This window comes from Scomber japonicus, chromosome 7, assembly GCF_027409825.1.
Source record: "Scomber japonicus isolate fScoJap1 chromosome 7, fScoJap1.pri, whole genome shotgun sequence".
Lineage (NCBI taxonomy): Eukaryota > Metazoa > Chordata > Actinopteri > Scombriformes > Scombridae > Scomber > Scomber japonicus.
This window is the reverse complement of record NC_070584.1, coordinates 2,916,692-2,940,712: the sequence shown is the minus strand read 5'-3', so window position 1 is coordinate 2,940,712 and position 24,021 is coordinate 2,916,692. Positions and strand designations below refer to the sequence as shown.

General features: G+C 40.0%; 1 protein-coding gene across 2 annotated transcripts in view; it reads left to right on the top strand.

Moving 5' to 3' along the window:
* ctns (cystinosin, lysosomal cystine transporter) overlaps window positions 1–24,021 on the top strand; it is a 73,194-nt gene that overhangs the window by 2,181 nt on the left and 46,992 nt on the right. For both annotated transcript variants that reach the window (XM_053321768.1, XM_053321767.1), the window contains exon 2: window positions 23,852–23,954. In XM_053321768.1, coding sequence (XP_053177743.1) covers window positions 23,852–23,954 — 103 coding nt within the window. The remainder of the gene's footprint in view (window positions 1–23,851; window positions 23,955–24,021) is intronic.

Here is a 24,021-nt window from a genome sequence, read left to right as displayed (position 1 = left end):
CCTTCGTGGACAAAACCAGAACTGAGCACAGGTGAGCACAAGTATCTGTAATCAGAGTACACGGCCCAGTGACACGCCCACCACCCAAGTGCCAACTTACCAACATGACACATACACACACATATAGCTCCTACACCTATTATTAAGCAGCACGAACACAATAAATTGTGGGGTCTATTTAAATATTACAGTGAATTTGTTTTTACATCTATTCATGTTAATGTTTTGAGTACAGCTAGACGTTCTAAAATATGACTGATACTTGGAATATTATTGACTAGTCCATAGGCCATGAGGTCAGAACTATACTGTAGAAGATATCTTGAGGGCAAATTACATTTTTAGCTTACCTGCATTATTTGGTTAACTTGTGTAATGCTGTTTTTTCCCAAATTGTGCTTTCATTCTTTCCTTTGTGTAGCCAACAACACTGAAACAGATCAACATCTGGGCTAGATGACCTATTTATTTTTCTCTATGCCCACCATGTGATACTGCTTAAATGTTGTTTAAGAGGCCTAACAGTTGTTTTATAGCCAAAGTGACTATCCGTCCTGTGTATGTTAGTCTGCAATTGTGCATTTACTGGTATAGAATCTCAAGGTTAAGTTTTAGTATTATGTGCAATTTCAATAGACTATTTACAGTGATAGAATAAGGTGAGGACACATACCTCATGACTTTTGTCTCATGTTATAATAATTTAATGTTGATTTCTCTACATGTAGTGCACTTCAACATCAACGTAAGTGCTAAACAGGAAAGTACAGACAGAAGGCAAAATAATAAATAAAAACTCCAATAACTCAAAATAATTGTACACAAGATAAGATTAAACTACATTGTTGCCAGTTAATTGGGAAATAACTAAATAAATAAAATATAACAAATCCCTAAAGATCAATGATGTTCCTCCACTTCCTACTGCTATGCAAAAGTGAAGGCAAAATATTGTTTTTCCAAGAGTTGCCATCTTGCTTGTTTGACATCATTTGCAGCCAGAGTCTGTTCAGTACAGTGGATTTGTTTCAGTGAAAGTTGAAAACAACCTAATGTTGAGTCGCAACAGAAAAAAAGATTGCAAAAGAACACAAACAGCACACCGGGCAATGTTGTGATCCTTGTGCTATGACTACACTATACCAACAGTATTGACTGCCATGTCTGAGGAAGACTTTCCTGAGCTTCCTGTGTCTCCGTGTAAATCCTCAGCAGCAAAAAAGCCCTTTTTATGGCAAAGGGAGGACAGACTATAAGTCCACATCCCAAGATAACATTATGAAACAAATCTAACTCCATACCAGATTGAGGCCCATGATTAAGGCAGCAAGAAATGAAAGAAAACTTGCCTTCTACATTGGAGCACGAGCCTTCATCAATTGCCAAGATATTACTTGAGGTAATTGTTGTGAAATGATAAGTTCACTGAGGCATTTCACGCCATGCAACCAGGCATGGTCTCCTAGCTCATACCTTTGTCTCTTCTCATGTTATGTGAATAACACTGGTATTAACTTATTTGTATTTTTTGCCACAAGTAGATGACCTTTGATGGACTTAAAACTGTATAAGTTAAAGAGCATTTCCTGACCAGCGATTTAAAGGTCCACAATATGTCAGACTTCTTTACTCTGTATATTTATGTATGTTTGCCTAGTAGTGTCAGGTGTAATGCAGTGTTTGACTGAAGCATTTGTTATCCTCAGAGGTGGAAAGTAACGAATTACATTTACTCACGTTACTGTAATTGAGTAGCTTTTCTGTGTATTTGTACTTTTCAAAGTAGTTTTAAAAATCTGTACTTTTACTTTTACTTAAGTATGTTTTGTGTGAAGTATTGTACTTCGCTACACTTTAAATCACATCCGTTACTGAGTAAAAAATGTTGGCCGAATGTTTTTTTTAAAGCAAAGAGTATCGTACAGAATCATTAACCAGCATGATACAATGACTTAACATTCATGCAGCCTGTTACACCTGGCAGCTAGCTCTCATAGCGACATATAAACTCTAACACAACACAACAAACTCTAAAAGAAATGTCCATTAGACGTTGTGCTGTCATCTGTCTCACTCTTCGTGTAGGACGAGGCATTGCGCATGATGCGTTCACGTGAAAAGGACAGCGTCGGAAATGAGAGAATTGAGCGAAAGCTGCACAGGGGCACAGCCTTTTAAACATGAGTACTTAAAAGTTTGGTCTTCTTTGGGTAATGTAAAGAAAAGTTATTGCTCTTGTGACTTTGACCCATAGTGATTCATAGATATGCAGTATGACTGTTGGTTTAAACCAGGGTGATGTAGGACTAGGATCAGAGCTTTAGAGGAGCTCAGCTCCTAATGAGAATTTGACATTCAATGCCCTGCAAGTGTTTTAAAAAACCCCAATAATCATTCAGTGTTTCCCACACAATATTTAGAGACTATGGAGGGTTTATTATTTATTTTTAGGGGTGCTGAGATCAAATTTAGGGGTGTAAGAAAATCCCCCAAAAAATTCTAAAATCGCTCTGGGTTTACAGAATCCACAACTATGCCACCTTCAATTTAATGGTTGTGTTATTTGAAAATGTTTTATGGGATGGTCTTCACTAAAATGACATATCTCCATAAATGTTTTAAATGTTGTGTGTCGACATATTTTGTCATTGAAGCTGAATTTGTAAATGTATACCTTTTATCTTTAATTAAAACAACTAGTTAGAGATTTATGAGCCATCACTTTGTCCTACAGCCGCCCCCCCCCCCCCACCCACCCCCATTATAAAAGTAACTAAGTAACTTTTACTCAAAGTATTTTTTTAACAAGCTACTTTTTACTTTTACTTGAGTATATTTTTAGACCAGTACTTTTACTTGTACTCAAGTAAAATTTCTTCAAAGTAGTGGTACTTTTACTTGAGTCAAATATTTCCGTACTCTTTCCACCTCTGGTTATCCTACTACTATAATTGGAGAGCAGGATGTTTGTCGGTCCATCTGTTCGTTCACCTTTCGCCAACCCCCTCCATCTCCTCCAAGGTTCAAGGAGCCAGCCATTGCATTTGGCATTTTTTTTCGTATTTAGTTTCTTGTCAGCTTCAATTTCTATTTCACTGTTAAATAAATTGTCTGCAGTTATACCTTTTATTTCAGACTCCGAAGCTACAGCCAGCTGGGACTATTTTTTCGGCCTGTGACGTATATGCGCAAAGACGCTGTATGTAGCGTGAATAACGGGACAAGAAGACGAAGGAAGAGGAGACAGTTATCCAAGGTCACAAACATTTTCAACATGCCTAACAAGAGCAAATCACTGTTGGAAAATGCCACCAAACGCCGCATGACATTAACGCAAGGTGGCGAAACTCCAGAGAAGTTAGGTAAGTAACCACAAAACACAATCCACACAGTAGCTAATGCTAATGCTTATGCTACAGTTTGTTGGCTACTCACCCATACAGCCTTCTAACCATGTAATTATCCTTCCGTGACATGAATTCATGCATTCTGAGGTTAAGATCCGTTTTGTTCCAAAGTTAAATAATAACTTGCCTAACAAAAACTTTTGATTTATGAATGAGGGTCCGGTATCATGTTGTTATCACAAATACACGCGCCACGGACACACACACACACCCACCCACACCTCTGGTGGTAGTATTTTTTTGGTAGTTGGATAAGGCTGCAAGTAAAATTATTGTTGATCTTTTATTTTTTATGTGTGTTACCACTAAACAGCCAAGTTGCAAAGTAAACTATATCACTGTTAAGGTTAAGGTGAAGTTTGGGTTTATAAACAACTTCTTCAGCAGAGAGCCAGCAACAAGGTCACCATTTTTGATGGTCACAGATTTTGGTGTAACACCGGTTAAAACAAGGGAAAATATATTGTTTCAGACAATACCTGCATAAAATATTACACTTTTCTGATATAATGAGTATACACATTTTCCTCTATCATTCCTTACCAAGGTTTAGACATGATTACTTAGATTTTTGTTTTTAAACATAATAAGACTGTTTTCATTAGTAAGAGATCATACTAATCATACTAAACTTCATGTGATTATGCATGTAAAGCCTAACCTTTTTATGCATTGAGTCCACTATATTACAATTTAGTCTGTGTGTCATAGTCTATATAAACATTTCTCAGAAATCCCATTATCAATTTATATTGATTTTGTTAACCAGTGGTGTGTCATCATGCATTATCTCATTTAAATAAACTCACCCTAACCTTTCAGCAGTGCGCTGTGAGGACAATTGCCACAGAATGAGACAGCAGAGGTCATTGGAGCTGCCTGAGGCTACAGGTACTCCTATATGCCTATATAGTATATATAGTGTGTATATATAGTACATATAGTATGCCTATATTTCAATTAATGCACAAATCAACATACATGGGAGGAAATAATTATTTGATTCCCTGCTGATTTTGTAAATTTACCCCTTACAAAGACATGAACAGTCCATAATTTGTATGGTAGGTTTATTTTAACAGAGAGAGACAGAATATCAACAAAAAATCCAGAAAAAGAAATTAAATAAAGGTTATAAATTAATTTGTATTTGATTGAGTGAAAAGTATGCTCCACGTACCTCCAGTCTCGGTATTTCAGGGCTCCAGAGATTATTTTGGGATTGCCGTTTTGTGAAGCCATAGACATTGAGTGAAGTATTTGATCCTCAAGCAAAATGTGAATGTCCCCAAGAAAATTGTTGGAAAGCACAGAGGCAAGACGTTTCTTGGTCACATCTCAAGAGGGATTTTGGTCCACTCCTCTTTACAGATACTCTCCAAATCCTAAAGGTTTGGAGGCTGTCGCTTAACAAGTTTCAGCTCCCTCCACAGATTTTTTTATGGGATTAAGGTCCGGAGACTGGCTAGGCCATTCCAGGATCTTAATGTGCTTCTTCTTGAGCCACTCCTTTGTTGCCCTGGCTGTATGTTTTGGGTCATTGTCATGCTGGAAGACCCATCCACGACCCATATTCAGTGTTACTCATCCAAGGTTCTATGGTACATGGTCCCATTCGTCAGCACTTCAATGGGATGAAGTCTTCTTGTACCCTTAGCAGAAAAACAGCCCCAAGACAGAATGTTTCCACCTCCATATTTGACAGTGAGGATTGTGTTGTTGGGGTCATATTCAGCATTTTTCTGCCTCCAAACATGGCGAGTCGAGTTGATGCCGTAGAGCTCTGAATCATTCAAGTGTTCATTGGCAAACTTCAGACGGGCCTGTACATGTGCCTTCTTGAGCAGGGGGACATTGCGGGCACTGCAGGATCTCAATCCATTATGGCGAAGTGTGTTACCAATGGTTTTCTTGGTGACTGCGGCCCCAGCTCCCTTAAGTTCATTAAAGCTACTCTTAACTTTCTTGCATTTCACACAGCACATTGAAAAAAATTGAACAGCAACAACCCCTCCTCCCTCCTATGTCCCACCTCTGCACTCCCTTTACCATCCGCGAATGCACACTACAATATTGATGACCAAGACAATGCACATGCACACACACATAGTAACGTGAGTGGACGGGTTGTTACAGTAGAAAGTTAAACCGTGATCCGGTAACTATAATGTTACAACAAATACAGTCAAACGTAACGTTATCACATATGATGTTAGAAAGACTGAAGGCGGAACCTAAGTTTGTTGTTGCCATGGTTTCCTCCCTGCCCGGTTATTGTGTTACACGCTATGAAGCGGCTAACTTTATTTTCCCTAATGTGCATCCTTAAATGATAAGTAAGTTATATGAATTGATGTTTCACTGATTGTTTGTTTGACTATAACCTGTTTATTGATTTATGTAAATCTGACGGCATTTATAGAATTTAAACGGCAGTTATAGCACTCGTTAGAATTATGCTAGCACATTTCTATAACGTTTATAGCGGTTTTCTGTTATTAGTGCCAGAAATAGCAACAACTAATTTTATCACCATTAACACATTAATATATTACTTTGAGATAAATTGTTGATAAATGTTTATTGATGTCAATTCTTAAGTTTATTGAATGTTAATGTTTTACATGATAGCCTCCAGTTACATTGTATACCATTGTTGCCATGGTGATTAATGTTACCGTTTGTTATATTGTTTCCAGACCACATACACACCCTCCTACAGAAATTGTATGTTAGATTATACAAAATAAAAATACCGTTCAACCAGAAACGCCGCGACCATTTTATCCCTTTTTAGCTCTGGATGAAGCTTCATCAGACTCCTCCATCGCTTGAAAGCGGAGCCGATGTTGATTCTTGTTTTAGCTCTTGTTGCATCAAGCTCTTTCTTTGTGGTGGCTTTCTCTTTTTTTTTTTTGGTAACTTTTATTTATCAAATGCCAGACAGTCATAAAGTGTGTAAGTACATACACATAGCATTCTTTCTTTTTCCTTTTATAACATTCAGTGAACAACTGCCGGCAGCGCTGCTGACACAAGTGGGCAAAATTGTGCATGGTCATGCAATGGACTTCCCGAGCTGGTAGCTCATCTAAATATTTGAGTAATGTTCTTCAATGAGTATAGAACCAGAGGAACCTCGAAGGGGGAATTTGATCTTCTCCAACTTCAGGAGACCCAAAATGTCATGTAACCAGACTTTGATTGATGGTGGCTGGGACGATTTCCATAGCAACAAAATTCTATTACGGGCGATGAGAGAGGCAAAGGCAATAAAGTTGTTTTGGATGATTGTGGTGCGAAGGTTGTCTGGAGGTTTACCAAATATAGCAGTATGTGAAGTTGGAGTTAGTTTTATGCCTAATATATCTGAAATTGTTTTGAAGAATCGTTGCCAGAATTCAGACAACCTAGGGCATGCCCAGAACATGTGGGTGAGGTTGCATGGAGTCTGTGAACATTTATTGCATTTGTCATTAAATTTATCCAGATAAAGCTTAGACAATTTTTCTTTATTGTAGTGTAGTCTATGAAAAACTTTAAATTGTATTAGTGAAAACTTGCAAAAATATCATTAACGTATAAGTCACCCAGACTGCGAAGTCCCTTATTTTCTAAGGCAGAGAAGCGTGGGTCAGTTTTTGCTGGAGCAAACAAATGATTGTTGCAAATTGGGGTTGCTAGAGGGAGGTGTGGTTTCTTATTTGTGTCCAAATTTTTAGTGTTCCAACCACAACTGGATTGGAGGAAAGACTTGACGGGGAGGAATGAAAGGTACTGCATGCTAAAGCTCGTAGCGACGAGGAGGAGGAGGAGGAGGCCGCTTCACTCTGGCACCAACTGGTTTGAAGGGACCAGGATAATATATAGCATGTTTGATGCCCAGTAATAACCAATTAGATTAGGTAAATCCAATCCCCCAGCTGATCTATCCCTGTAGAGAAGCGAGCGACTAGCTCTTGGTCGTTTGCCAGCCCAGATGAAAGATGAGATAATGTCGTTTATAATCGTGAAAAATGATTTGGGAAGGAAAAAAAGGGAAACATTGAAAAACATATAAATATCTTGGTAATACATTCATTTTCATAATTTGAATCCTGCCGGTTAGGGACAGCGGCAAGTAGTTCCATCTCTGTAAATCGGACTTGACCTTCATTGTTAATAAAGTGAGATTTTGTTCTCGTATTGTTTGCAGGGATAATCACATGTACTCTGATCACGTGTAATCACAATGCCAAGATATTTAAATCCTGTGCTGGCTATTTTAAAGGCTATAGTCGACGGTGGTAAGTCTGCGGCCAATTGGTTGATTGGGAAGAATTTGCTTTTGGTAATGTTAAGCTTATATCCAGATAGGCGACCAAAGGAGTTTAATAGTCAGAATGCGTGGGATATTTGATAAGGGATCACTAACACAGAGAAGCAGATCATCTGCATATAGCGACACTTGATGTTTTATGCCCCATCTGTCAATCCCTCCGAATCCCCCCACCATTTTTAAAGCTACTGATAGTGGTTCAATCGCTAGTGCGAATAATAATGGGGATAGCGGGCACCCCTGTCTTGTTCCCCGAAAAAGTGGGAACGGAGCAGAGTGTTGGTTGTTTGTGCAGACTGAGGCACATGGAGAGGAGTAGAGTAATCTGACCCATGAAATGAAATTATTATCAAAACCAAATTGGAGATAGGCCCACTCCACCCTGTCGAAGGCTTTCTCGGCGTTGAGAGATATTATGGCCTCTGGGACGTTAAGAGGGAGATGGAGAGAGGATGACACCGAGAAGCCTTCTTATGTTGGAATATGAATGTCTTCCCCTTATAAATCCCGTCTGGTCCTCTGAAGTAATCAAGGGCATAACAGATTCCAATCGCTGAGTCAGGATTTTTGCGAGTATTTTAACATCTACCGGGAGGAGTGATATTGGTCGATAGGATGCACAGCTCCTTACCCTTTTTAAAAATTAGGGAGATGGAAGCTTGCATGAGTGTGGGCGGCAGGGTACCTTGTTCAAATGAGTGGTTAAACATTTCAAGTAATAGTGGAGCTAATTGATCTGAAAGTTTTTTAGAAAATTCGACCGGGTAACCGTCTGGGCCTGTTGATTTACCACTGTTCATTGACTGTATTGCTTCTTTAATTTCTGAGAGTGTAAGAGCGGCGTCTAATTTCAAGTTGTTCTCGGGTGAAATTTAGGTAAGTCCAATTTTTCAAAAAAGTTATTTAGTTGGTTTTCATCTGTGAGTGATTCTGAAGTATAAAGTTGGGAGAAAAAAAGATCTAAAAGTGTTATTTATTTTGTCCGGGTCCAAAGTTATTGAGCCTGAATCATCGGTTATCTGAGTAATTTGGTTTGATGCTACTTTTGCTTTCAGTTGCTGTGCCAGGAGACGGCCAGCTTTGTCCCCATGTCCGTACACTAACCCACGGGAGCGAAGGAGAAGTTGTTCAGCTTTGGAAGTGAGAAGGAGATCAAGTTCTGTTAGGAGTCTTGTTCTTTCTTTATATGAATCAGGTGTATTTGTAGATGAGAGGGAATTATCCACATCAGCGATGGCTTCTCCCAAATCTTTTTGCTGGGATCTGCGTAATTTATTAGCATGAGACGTAAATGAAATAATTTTACCCCTTATGTAGGCTTTTAGAGACGGAGAGGTTTCATTATTTTTATTGGTTTCACAGAAAAAAGTAATTGCTTCAGAAATATAGTAGTCTATGCGCGAGAATGAGCGATGTGCATGAGTATTGTTTCACGGAGGGATGTGAAAATCGCCAAGGGTCAACTAATCCAAATTGATTCATAAACGTGGCGAGGGCCTGGGACATTTTCATAGGCGTAGATGATCGTTGATCGCGAGCTCGACCTACCCACTGTTGGATCAATCACACAGTTCATGTCTCCTCCCATTATTAAAAGATGGGAATCTAATTTCAGAATGGTAGTAAACAGTGAGCTCACTAATTTATGGTCATCCCAATTGGGGGCATGTTTTCCATATAGCGTACCTGTGGCAATAACATATCGGCCGTTTGGGTCTGTTAGTACTTTATCTGAGGTGAAGTGAACATTTTTCCGAATTAGTATAGCTGTGCCCCTTGTTTTTACATTGAAATGAGAATGAAAAGTTTGGTCAATCCAAGGCCTATTTAGTTTCCTATGGTCGGAGTTGCATAAATGCGTTTCCTGGAGAAACATTATGTCAGCATTTAAGTTTTTAATGTGTGTCAAAACCTTTGTACGTTTAATTGCAGCGTTTAGCCCACCAGTGTTTAGTGAAATTATCCTCACAGCCTGTCCACCAGCAGCGCCCCCCTTGGTTACACTAGCCATGGTTTGGTGTCCAGCAGTAAAATTGTCAGGTTGGCCTGGAGGAGCAAGCAGCGACAAGTGAGTGGAATCCTCTGTACAGAAATAGCACAATGTAGAATGAATGCGCACACAGCACAAAACTCAAAATAAACAAAATCGAGTGAAAACGTTTTCCCCCATCCCTTTCCCCCTGCCCTAATCATCAAAACTAAACCCGAACTGTCATACTTCCCTTTCTTTTTCTGTGTCTTCTCTCCTCTTCTCCTTTACTTGTCTCAGCTTTTGCAGCTTTATAAGATCAGTTAGAACCCCCATAGTAATGAATGTGAACCCCAAACACATTTTCGTGACACTTGTGCAGTATGAATTGAATGTGTGTGTGTGTATATATATATGTGTGTGTGTGTGTGTGTGTGTGTGTGTGTGTATATATATATATATATATATATATATATATATATATATATATATATATATATATATATATATATATTGGTCACTTAGAATTAAACTTTGAGGTTGGTTTCCTTTTCCTTAAGTTTTTAATTATGTAATATCTTTCCAACCTTTTCTTAAATATGAAATATAATGATCTGAAATAAAACAGGTTATTTATTCTGTGATTAGTCTCAAATTGAAATTGAGTGTAACCAGCTTCTGAACCAGCTGGGATAGCGCCAAGGCTAGGCTAAATGATAAACATCCCGCCTGGGCCCTAGCACATCTGAATAGTCCTCAAGTCCCTTTAAACCAGCGGTCCCCAACCTTTTTTGCCCCACGGACCGGTTTAATGTCAGACAATATTTTCAGGGACCGGCGTTTAAGGTGTGGCGGATAAATACAACAAAATAATATGATATGACCTGCATGAAAACTGTAGTATTTTCTAAACATAATAATAAACACGAATCATGATGTGAGTAACGTCCTCTCTGGTCGCAACGCTCTCTGGTCGCTATGGTAACGTTTAAACATGCCTTCAAAATAAGATACACCGCAAATATAAAGTGCATGAAAAATACAACTCACCACAATGCTGAATCAGTGGGAGCCCTGAGCTTGTTTTTCTGCAACCAGGCGGTCCCATCTAGGGGTAATAGGAGACAATGACACCCGAAGTGTGGCTTATGTCCAGTGTACTTCGTAATTTTGTTTTGGTCGCCGTCCCCACAAATCCAATTTGGCTTTGAATGCAGCTACTTTATCTGCCAATTTGAAGACAGTTGTCATTTTCCCCTGGAGTGACAGATTGAGTTCATTGAGCAGGCGGAATATGTCGCACAAGTAAGCAAGTTTAGCGACCCATTCCTCGTCACTGAAATGTGCAGCCAGCGGTGACTTTTTTTCTGAGAGAAATCTCTGCAGCGGCTCCCGTAATTCAAACACTCTGGCTAGCGATCTCCCTCGGGATAACCAGAATGTGTATAACAGAAGGCGTCTGTGTTCCATGTCCATCTCCTCACAAAGTTGCTCGAACAGGCGCGAGTTAAGGGCGTGTGCTTTGATGTGGTTAATAACTTTAATGACATTATTCAATACGTTGTTAAGTTCCGGTGGCATTTTTCGGCTAGCCAGCATTTCCCTGTGAATGACACAATGTGTAGACTCACATTCAGGTGCAACCTCCTTAATCCGAGCAGTTAAACCAGACAGCCGTCCGATCATGGCAGCAGCTCCGTCTGTGCATATGCCGACACAAAAGGCTCATTTCAGTTTTCCTGATATATAATCATCAAGGGACTTGAATAGTTCTACGGCCGTGGTTTTGGTTGGCAATGACAGTGCACATAACATATCCTCATGCACATCCTCCTGATGAACATATCGCACATAAACCAGTAGTATTGCCTTGTTGTCAATATCTGTAGACTCATCAACCTGGAGTGCATACCATGGTGATGTGTTAATCTTTTTTTTTTTTTTTTTAAAGTATATTTTTTGGGCTTTTTTGCCTTTAATGTTCAGGACAGTGTAGAGAGACAGGAAACAGGAGGCAGAGAGGGGGGAATGACACGCAGGATAAGACCGCTCGGCTCGGGATTCGAACCGGGGTCGCCTGCAACGAGGACTATAGCCTCAACACATGGGGCGGGTGCTCTACCCGCTGAGCTATGCTCAACCCCATGATGTGTTAATCTTCTCCAGCAATTGTGTCTCAATGTCCTCTGCTATTTCCTCAATGCGCCGAGTGATGGTGCTGGCCGAAAGAGGCACCTGTGCTATCTTTTTAACCGCAGCCTCTCCTAGAAGTTCACGGCAGATGTCTTTAGTGGCGGGCAGGATCAATTCTTCGCCAATGGTGAATGGCTTTTTAGCCTTAGCAATACGATTAGCCACCAAGTATGATGCTCTCAGTGCACTCACATTTGTTGATGTGGTGGCCCTCAGTAATTGTTTCTGTCCTTCTTGTTCACGCTTTTTTTTTTTCAAATGTGTTTATTAATTTTCTCCATAAACAAACAGACAGAAGACAGGACCAAACAAGACATCAAAAACATACAATAAACAAGCTGGGAGTAGCAATACAAAAACCTAAACAAAAAGATCAGTTCTGAGAAAAAACAATTGTGTGACAGGAAAATGTAACAGGTACATCATATAACACAGAGCAAAATACAATGGGAGCTAAAAATAAACAACACAGTTGTTTCCCCTTGTTTTATATAAATGCTCTCGTCAGTATAACAGAGATATTTACACCAATATAATCAAGGAATGGTTTCCATGTTCTTTCAAAAGCATTAGTTTTGGAGTGCAAAAGACAGGTGAGAAAGTCCAGAGGTATGTATTCCATTATTGTCCTGTGCCACCCCACCACTGAGGGGGCCTTATCTGTGATCCACTGCTGAAGAATATTTTTTCTGGCACAAAATGTCATAACATTATACAATTTTTTTTTGATACATATCCGTAACATGATCACTGGGAAGGCCCAGAAGAAGGGAAACCGGGTCGAGTTCAAGTTTTTTCTCCAGAACCTTCTGTATTTCAAACAGGATATCGCTCCAATATTTTTGTATTTTTACACAAGACCAGTAGCAGTGAGTAAGATCACCGACTTCTGTCTTACATTTAAGACAAAGTGTAACTGGATTGCTGCAAAGCTTTTTAATACATTTCAGTTTATCAACAAAAAGTAAATTTTTTAGAGGACAATTGGATAAGGACTTCTCAATATCAAGCTAGGTGGAGGAGGCATCATCCTTAATCCACTCAGATATGTATCTTAAGTGGGCACTGAGTTGATATTTCTTAATATCTGGGAGATCCAGCCCGCCCATAGCACTCGGTAACTGCAGCACTGACATCCTAATCCGTGGCCTTCGTTTACTCCAAATGAATGAGCTAAACCAACCATTGAGTCTTTTCACTATTTTATGACTGAATAAGACAGGAATCATTTGAATTGGATAGAGCAGACGCGGAAGGACAATCATTTTCAGAAGTGAGATTCGGCCCAGCCATGATATAGGAAGATTGTTCCATCTCTCCAAATCTTGTTTAATTTTATCAAATAGTGGGTTAAAGTTGGCTTGAGACAGCTGATTGAATTTAGGTGTAATATATATATACCTAAATATATGAAACCCGTAGAGGACCATTTGAATGGAAAAGGATTGGGATTATCTGGTGGTTGTCGTAATTTACCCAGAGGCATTGCCTCTGATTTAGAAAAATTAACTTTGTATCCAGAAAAGGCAGCAAATCCGTCAATAATCTGAATAAGACGAGGGACTGAAACAGAGGGGTTTAAAATAAACAGCAACAAATCATCTGCATATAAGGAGATTTTATGTGATCCATCTAATCCAGCCATGAAGGGGTCTCGCCTAATGGCTTCCGCTAAAGGCTCAATAGCCACTGCAAATAGAAGTGGTGGCAGAGGACAGCCCTGTCTGGTACCCCTCTGGACCACAAAATTTGTGGACCTAAGTCCATTGGTTAGTACTGCAGCCAATGGCACTGTATACAAGATCTTCACCCACTTGACAAAGTCCCCACCTAAGCCAAACCGATCCAAAGTAAAAAATAAATAAGACCATTCTACGCGGTCAAAAGCTTTTTCCGCATCCAAGGAAATCACAAGACCATCCTGTAGTCCTGTTGTTCAGATAGCTGAATGATATTTAGCAATCTTCTAATGTTGTTGTACGAATTACGGCCTTTAATGAAGCCAGTCTGATCCTCCTTCACTATGAATGGTAAAAGGCCTTCTAAGCGTCTTGCTAAGACCTTGGAAAGGATTTTTAAATCCACATTTAACAGCGAGATTGGCCTATACGAGGTACAGTCCTCGGGGCATTTCCCTTTTTTGAGAATCAATGAAACATTGGCTTCCCTAAGTGATGGTGGAAGTGTGCCACAGTCAAAGGAGTGATTAAACATATTTATCATAGGCTCTAATAAAAGATTTTGAAATTCTTTATAAAACTCGCTACTAAGACCATCACTGCCTGGTGCTTTGCCTGTTTGAAGAAGTTGAATGGCCTCATGCAATTCAGCCATTGAGACTGGGGCATTCAATTTAAATTTCTGATCTTGTGATATAGTTGGGAGATCGAGTTCAGAGAAAAAAGCTTCCATTAGTGTTTTAGCATTGTTAGCTTGTTCTGACTGATATAATTTTGTATAGAAATTTTCAAAGGTGTCATTAATTAGTTTAGAATCAGAGGTGCAAGTCCCTGACCTGTCTAGAATTGATTCAATGATTTGAGAGGTCCTTCGCTTTTTTGTCAAATTGGCTAGATATCTTCCTGGTTTGTCACCATGTTCAAATAATCTTTGTTTTGCATATCCTAATTTTTCCCCTGCCCTTTTTGTTAGCAAGGAGTCTAATGTGGAGCGGATAGCAATAATTCCCTTCAATTTAGCTGCTGTGGGTTTCTTGACATATTCCTTCTCAGATATGCTTAACCCTTTTTCTAATAAAGTTTGTTGTTCCATATTTTTACGTCTTTTGGTAGCAGTGTAGGATATGATCAGCCCCCTGGCATAGGCCTTAGAGGTCTCCCACAGTAGGGATGAGTTAGTAGCCGAGGGAGAGTTAGTGGTAAGGAAGTACCTGAATTCTGTAGTGAAATATGATATGAATTTGTGATCTTTGAGAATTGAGGTATCCAATCTCCAACTAGTGGGTTTTTTAGACAGTTTTTTAAATGTGACATTCATATACACTGCAGCGTGGTCTGATATTATAATGTTTCCAATTGAACAGGAGACAACAGATTCCACAAGCTGTTTTGGGGCAAAAAAATAATCAATTCTTGTGTAACACTTGTGAGGGTTAGAGAAAAAGGTGAATTCCTTGTCTGCAGGGTGGAGTGACCTCCAGATGTCCACATATCCAAAGTCCTCGCAGAGACCAATGATTTGTTTTGACTGTTTCGATGTGGCTAAAGCACCCAAAGGAAACCTGTCCATCAAAGGGTTCATAAGGCAGTTACAGTCACCTCCTACAATAGTGTTTTCCACTGCAAAATCAGATAATTTGGCAAATGCCTCCATCAAAAAGGTAGGAGGAAGACATGGAGGGCAGTAGATATTTAAGAGAGCAAAGTCCTCCCCGTGCAGGGAGGCTAATATAAGCACAAACCGTCCATATTTATCTTTAATACATTTTGACACTTTAACTGGTAAATTTTTCCTAATGAGTATTGCCACCCCTCTACTCTTGGAGGTGAAAGATGAGAAATAAACTTGATCAAAGCCACACTGTTGCAGCTTTAGGTGCTCCTCATCATTCAGGTGTGTTACCATAACCTTCTCCTTAACTGGAAACTAACTTGGTTAACTTCTCTTACAACTCCGAGCTCAAATAACACCACCAGAATGATAATTAACTACCTTAACCATGGACGAGCAGACCAATAAATATAAAAGAGGGAAAAGAAAGAGGAAAAGAAAAGGGAGAGAGAAAAAAGAAAAGAAAAAAATAGTAATAATAATAAAAATAAATTAATTAATTAAAAAAAATAAGATAATAAATAAATAAAAAATAATAAAAAGGGGGGACCCCATCTCTCCACAAGAACGTACTAGGATACTCCCTATAATAACGGTTTACACATCACGTTATCAATCACCCACGATCACCATTAACATACAGTGTAGAAAGATGGGACAGAAAAGAAATTGCTCAGTTATAGCCTTGTGTGCATCATCATTAATCACACATGATAGGTATATAGTTCGTGTGCAGGCAAAATAAATTCAAAGCAAATACATTTTGATCCAGATAGGTAACCTGCCTGCCCATGAACATAAACAAATCGGCTGGTGACTCACGTGTTGCTCATCTGAGTGTGTCAACAAAAGCCATGGCTTTAGCGGGGGAGTCACAGCTCCTGAGGCCTGTACTACGAAGCTGGATTAATCTATCCAGGATCTCTCTCCGTTACCTGGGTTGACTTAACCAGATCTTCGCAGTCCAGGATAAGCGGTACTACGAAGCTGGTTATCAACTCGGTAAATCAACCCAGGGTTTTCCAATCTGGATCTCTGCGCGCTCACATAAAGGGGAGGTGTTTGCAGCGTCTGACCAATCACAAACATGCAGAAACCCTGCAGAGCAGACTACTTTACCATGGAGGAGCAGACAATTATTCTTCAACTATATGAAGAATTCAATCACATCATCCAGGCCAAAAGCAACACTGCTGCTGCAGCAACAGCCAGGAAGCAATGCTGGCAGAAAATTGCCGACTCTGTTAATGTGTAAATTCATGAGATCATACAATATTAATTTATTGGTCAATATAAACGGACAGCACTCTGATCACACAATGTCACTTTTAACCTATTATGCGCTTCAACCATTTGAGTGAATGATTTCAAACCAACTGTATAACATACAGAATAATATCCCTCATGTGCCTCAATATATTTTCGTCAATTTTTTACAATTACAATAAATAAATACAGTTATTATGCTCCCTGACACTTTGATCTCAGGATGTCAAACCTACAGAATAATATCCCCCACGTGCCTCAAGGATTATTTTACAAATATATATTTTGGCCAATTAAAAAATTGCATCTATCCCTAAAAACTCTTTCTCTCCTAAGCGCTCCTCTCGCGATCCGCGTACCAATGTTGACAGCCAGGATCTTCTAAGAATGGGCAGGTCATTTTCTAAGAGAGCTGATTGGTCAGGCGGTGGTGCTTTTGTACTCACTGATCTCTTATCCAGAACATAACCTGCTCCGGAGCAGGTTAGCCGTTCAGCATAAGTTACCATGGTGACTTACCCCGGTAAGAAGTGAACCAGCTTCGTAGTACGGAAAACCCAGGGTTAACCCTGAAGTTACCTCGATAAGAGAAAATCCAGCTTCGTAGTACAGGCCTCTGGTCTCCCCACCGTGCATTATTTTCAGCGTAGCCGGGTAGAGCATCATGTATTTGGCACCAATGTCCCGCAGACGTTTCTTCACGTCCTCAAATCCCTTTCGTTTGCGCAAAACCGCGGCTGACAGATCCTGGAAAAACATGATGGTGGAGTCCTGGTACTTCACGGTCCCGCTGCGTCTTGCGGCGTCCAGCACCCTCTGCTTGTCAGCGAAGTTGTGGAATCTGATCAGGACGGGCCGTGGTCGCTGATTCGGTCCCGGCTTTGGAGCTAGGGTGCGGTGAGCTCTTTCAATTTTTATGCGGCCGGCTTTCGTCTCCATCCCGAGCAGTTGGGGTACCCAGCTCTCGAAAAACTTTGTTGGGTTACTCCCCTCTATGTCTTCTGGTAGACCCATAACCCGAACATTTTTTCTCCTACCTCTGTTCTCGAGGTCGTCAATATGCTCGGCCATGCTCTGTATCTGGTTTTCAAGCACCTGAACCCGTGTGTCCACCGACTCGCAGGTGTGTTCAGCCGCAGCAATCCTATTCTCCGCCTCGGTGGTTCTCTCTTCGATCTTTTTCAGCTGCTGGGCGTGAGCCTGGATCATTTGGGATAGCGGTCCCAGTTTTTCGTCAATCACCATAGTTATGTTTGCCGTTATTTTCTGAATAGCTTGGCGAAAAGCAGAGTCAAGGACAACCTCGGTACTAGCTTGTGGCGATTGTTGCTCTTCTTCCCCTGGGTGAGAGTCAGACATGCTAACGCTAGCGGGGTTAGGGTTAGGGTTAGGGTTACTCTCTACGCTGCCATTTTCCTTCCTCGGGCTTGTCTTTTAATGCAGGGTGCTTGGTCTCCAAGTGGCAAGAGTTTTTCATTGCCTCATTCGAGAGCCGGTCGCCGCATATTATGCAGAGCGGGCTTGGTGCGTGGGAATCTCCTGTTGGGATAAATCCGTATTTTAAGTAGGACTCCTGATATTGTCTATTAAATGTAGCTTTCTTTTTCTTGGAAGTCGTAGGCTCCTCTTCTGTCTCCTGGCTGGGCCTTTTCCCCTTTGCAAAGAAACTTTCCAAAGACGTTTGTTTTTTACTCATTTTGCTAGCTCCTGGGTTTCAATTTAGCGGTAACCTATCACGTGACCGAGAAGAGCGCCTTGACCTGCGTCAAGAGTGACATAGACGGATGTAACAGAGAATCGGGTAATTTTTCAAATTAAAATATCTTTCAGATTCCGAAATAAATAAAACGGAAGTAATGTAAGTTATTTATTCTTTCTGTGCGGCCCGGTACCAAATGACCCGGGGGTTGGGGACCGCTGCTTTAAACTAAACAAAATAATTAATTTAGTATGTCGTCCTTGAACAAACAGTAAGTGCCAGGGCTTTCCAGGCTCCTGTCTTCATTTAAAGACTTACCAAAACGAAATCAGCTCCTCCTGTGAGGAAACCAGATTGGTGAGAATCTCTTCTTCGCGCTGTTCTCCAGAGTAATCTGTAGACGGGCCGGGAAGAGAAGCGCTGGCCGGAGAGCCAGGTTGTAGAGGTTGGCCATCACCGTCCGGTAATTAGCTCGTTCCTCTGCGATTGCAGGCGTGTAATCCTCAAAAATCTGGATTGGTGACCCTCGGTACTGGAGCTTCCCTCGCCTCTTACGAGCCTCTCGAATGATCAACTCCTTGATCTGGTATTGATGAAGGCGAATTATTACCAGTCTGGGCCGAGAGCCAGGTTGTGGGTTTGCAGTGAGCACTCTGTGGGCTTGGTCCAGTTCAGGAGGAGGAGACTGAAGAATCTGGTTACCGGTGTTCAGCCAGAAGGTCGGCAAAGAGGCTCGTGGGGTTCTATTGACTCTGGGAGACCAATTCTAATGTTGTTTCTGTGGCGGCAGCTTTCGAGATCAATAGTCTTAGCTGTTAGCGTGATGCTGCTATGTGCTAATGCTACACACCTCTCCTCCAGGGCTTGAATTCGTTGAGCTTGCAGTTCAGCGTGAGATTCCAGTGAGTCCCTTCACTGACCATGCTCTGTGATTGTTGTCTGTATTTTGTCGAGCCTTGATTCCAGGGTCGCGAATGTAGTTTTGAAGTCCGCTGCAATGCTAGCTCTGTGGTCCTCTAGCAAGTTAGCTATGCTAGTTAGCACCGTGCTATCATCCCTTGGAGAGGCGGCCGCATCTGTTTCTGTTTCTGTTTTCTTTTTCCTTGGCATTCGTCTAAGGTGTTTAGGGCTCAGGTGTAAGCTCATTCAGTCTTGGTTGGGTGAGGTTTTAGAAGAAAATATAAGTTTTCAAAATGTTCACTGCGGGAGACTGAGACAGTGCTGCCTTCACATGCTCACCCAAACCGGAAGTTGAGAGTTGAACCTGTGGTGGCTTTTTCTAATATACTTTTCTTTTTCTCCGTGGGAGCGGCTGGAGGTGGAAGCTGTGTCCCGCTTTTGTCGGTCATTGTCAGTCGTTACTGTCTGGTTACGGCTATCTCCGTGTATCATGGATGTATTATAATGCCGTGGACCCACAACAGACTCTCTTCCGGGTAGGGGTGCGCACACGATTACGTAATGCGGAAGGCCTAAAACAGGCAGGTCGCTCGGCCAATCATATCGGACTGAATGATATGATTGGTCGGCGTTTTCACTGAATATTATGAGAATGGAATAATGTTTTGTCTCTGTGCCTGGCGGATCTCTCTAACATTTTAGAGTGCCATTACCTTATTAATAGCATTTTAACCTAAACAAAAAAAAAGTGTAAAAATGTAACAAAGGTAGCTTTAACAAGATCCTCCCGTGTAATTCTGGGCTGATCCCTGATCTTTCATGTTATTTTCCATTTTTGAATTATTGCTCCAACAGTGGTGTCTTTCTCATAAAGCTTCTTGCTGATGGTCTTGTAGCCCATTCCTGTCTTGTGCAAGTCTACAATATTGTCCCTGACATCCTTTGACAGCTCTTTGGTCTTGCCTATGGTGGTAGAGAGGTTTGAATGGTTTGATTCTGTGACAGGTTTCATTTATACACATAATGAGTTGAGATTAGGAGAACTTTCCTAAAGGGACAGGACAAATTTGAGTGCCTTGTGGGCACATAACTGGTCTGTGGGGGTCAGAATTCTTGGTGGTTGGTAGGGGATCAAATACTCAAATACAAATTAATTTCTAACCTTTTATTTAATGTTTTTTTTCTGGATTTTTTGTTGATATTCTGTCTCTCTGTTCGTGTCTTTGTAAGGGGGTAAACTTACAAAATCAGCAGGGGATCAAATAATTATTTCCTCCACTGTAAACATTTCTGCTTCACTTTCTTACCTACCTGCTAGTATTACAATGCTAATTAAATACCTACATATCTATATGACTAATTCATCCCAAAGCAACTCAATAACAATTATCATTTACATATACCATCTTATTCACACATGGCCTAACATGTCCTTGGTTATGTGGATCTAATTTCAAACAACTATCTGACGCAACTATGCTCATGGATAATAATTTTGTCAACATCATTAAAAACACATTTGAAATATTTGCTTTTCAGCTGAGCACCGTGAGAACCATCGCCATGGAAAGACACTGAAAAAGACACTGGAGCCACCTCAGGTTACAGATACTCATACTTTCTAATTACCCCAGCTGATTCATCCCACAGTAACAACACTAACAATGATAATTTACATAAACAATCTTATTCACAAATGGCCTAATGTGGCCTTCATTAAGTGGATCTAATTTCAAATGACTATCTGACTCAATTACAGTCATAGATTATAATGTACTCAACTGCATAAAAAAACGCCCTTTAATATTTACTTTTCAGCTGAGCGACGTGAGAACAATCGTCAGTGAAAGAGACATTGGAGCCACCTCAAATTACAAGTACTCATACATTCTGCTTTACATACAGTCTTATTCACACATGGCCTAACTAAGCTTGGTTGTGTGGATCTCATTTCAAACTACAAACTGACTCTACTACACTCAAAAATTATCATTTAGTCAACTGCATAAAAGCCACATTTGAAATATTTACTTTTCAGCTGAGCACTGTGAGGACAGTCAGCAGCAAATGAGACTGAAGAGATCATTGGAGACACCTGCAGCTATAGGTACCCCTACTTCCCAATTAACCCTTTCAGACAATTGCCCGTAGCCATGATGTGGCCCCTGGTTATGTTTAACTAATTTCAGACAACATTATGACTTTTAAGGTCAACAACAAATGGCAGCTCAGCAGTGTGGAACAACAGACAAAACCAGAAAGAGGAATCAAAACTTCAAAAGAGCATGGACAGCTCCACACCAAGTTACGCATGCTTGTTTGTTGTATGTTTGTTTGACACATACTTACTGTGACCTTTTTATATACAAATATACATTCTTCTCACTGCTTTAATCTATCAGCATGTCTTTTGGCAAGTAAACATACTGCAGTGCCCAATGGGCGCATTGTTCTAGTTGTATTAATTCTTGCTGAGGTTAATAAATTCTGTTGTGCATTGAAAGATAAGTTGTTGTTTTTTTTGTGATTATTGTGACAAAAGACTGGTTGAGAGAGTCACAACTCAGATTCAAACATTGCATGCTGGTATCCCACAGATATTACATTTATAAGTGTACTCCCTTTTATGAGACTACATCACTATTTGGTTATTGGTCCCGGCTTCTGGGTGTTGCCCTGATCATATTAACAACTTAATTAATATTAATAATTACCTTTTGATAATTATTTTTAACCAATCATGCTACTCCAGCTCTGACACTTCTTAAGACAATAACTAACACTATTAAAACACAAACCACACCCTTTGCCTTCTGTAGTGAGGTAGACAGTGAGCTACAACCTCATTTTCGCCTAAATAAGCCATCCTAGACAAATAAAATCGGTCTCAACGTACAGCCGGCTTTGAGATGAGTGTGCAGGGACCACCTAAAAAGTGCAACACTTAAATTTAGTTTCATGGTAGCTTTTTTAAAAACAGTTATATAAGTTGATACCATGCAGACTATCTCAGCTTAAGAAGACTTTAAAAATGTAAATGACAATTGTTAGGGCATAAAACCAATCCGTTGATCTTTTTTGTTTTTTAGTTTTAAAATCAAATCATTACCTTAATACTTATGATACAATTATTTCTTACAGACATCTCTCAACTCCAGACTATTGTTTTTAAAAGTGTGAGATTTTGGCTACAAAAGATTGCGCAACTCCATCTATATGTAACATTTCCATAAAAAAATTAAAGTAACATATTTGTGAATAATCATAAGCAAACACTGCAGTAGAAGATGTCCATCCAACTTCACACCTATCACACTAATAAAACCAAAAGTAAGCTCATGGCTACAGTGAATTTTATCACTAAGGGTTAGAATTCTGCTCTCCACAGGTAAAGGCTATGCAGCACTGTCTATATAAATATATGATCTGCTCCTCATAAAAAACGACAGTTATTCATTGGTCTACTTTATAACAACAATCACAGCAATCTTTTGCGATGTAGACAAGAGAGTGTGGTGGTTTAAATATACAGTGAACCCTCGCTATAACGCGGTTCACCTTTCGCGGATTTTTTTAGTGCAGTTTTTTCATGCTTTTTTTTTTTACAGTGCATTGTGTTCTGCATCCTGATTGGCTAAGGGACTGTAGACCAATGTCAACAGTCTCCGTGCCTCGTCTCTGTACAGCTCGCCAAATTTACGCTTGCAATTTTTTCCATGACAAAACCCACAATGTCGATGTGGGTGGCATGTCTGTTTATAAGAATCTTCTTGCCCAGAAGAAAAAAGAGCGCTAACAACTACCCATAACTATGTTCTTCTCTCGGAAAAAGACACCTGCACCACAGCCTTCAGTAGAAAGACGCTACAGCGGAGCGGAGTCAGGACGAAGAGGCACAGTCAGAGGAACTGTGACATAGCGTCAGTCACAATGTGTCCAACCTCGTATTGATTAATTATTATTTTACAGTATTTCTAAAAACTATCATAGTTATTTGTAAGAAAACGTTTATATTTTTATTTCTTAGACAAATGCTTGGGCCTGAAAACAGGTTTTGATCTTTGGTTTCATTCTATAGTACAGTATTGTATTGTATAATAATTGTAAAAAATAAAGCTGACTACTTCACGGATTTCGCCTATCGCGGGTTCTTTTTGGAACGTAACCCCCGCGATAAACGAGGGTTCACTGTACTTGATTTTGCATTTCTGATTACAGATTCAAAATAAACTGCCTGAAGCACATCATTTTTCTATCCACACATATTTAACTTGGAATAATTGGAACATTATTTAAAAAAAAGTCTTTATTCTTGGAGATTGCCTTAAAATAATATTTTGCTGGTTGTGCAGCTGCTTAAGCCAAATGGTAAGCTATAACATTTATCACAATTTCTTGTACCATTCCAAAAACTCCTGAAGAGTCCAGAATTCCCTCTGGAGTTATGTATTTTACTGTTTACTCACAATCCTTGTGAAACTGCATTGGGGGTTTCCGCTTATAGTCACAAGAACAAGAAGAGGAGTCAAGCTGTTATTTAAATGTGATATTGTTATAGTACCTGCAGTAATTTGATACTGGGATGGTGTTGAAAATGTTCCTTGAAAGAAAGTCTGGACGTTGTCTTTAAACCAGTGTCTTATTAAGTGAGAGAAGTCACTTTAAGAATGCATAAACGTTACCCAGGAAAAACATTCCTTCTTAAATGTAAAAATTATACTGATACAAGCACATGCTACGTCTTTTGTGAAACCAGCTAAACACCTAAATGTTTTAAAATTTTAAAATTTTGTTTTGTTTTTCGTTAGGTTCATAGTATCCATCATTACGTGGACATGGCGGATCTGGGCTTGGCAACGAGATGGCTACCTGTTAAGATGCTACTGATGTGGATGCTGATCAATTTATCTGGTGAGCGATTCACTGATATTATTGGGAGTCCAATCTCACTGTATAAAATGAATTTTACTGAGGCCAC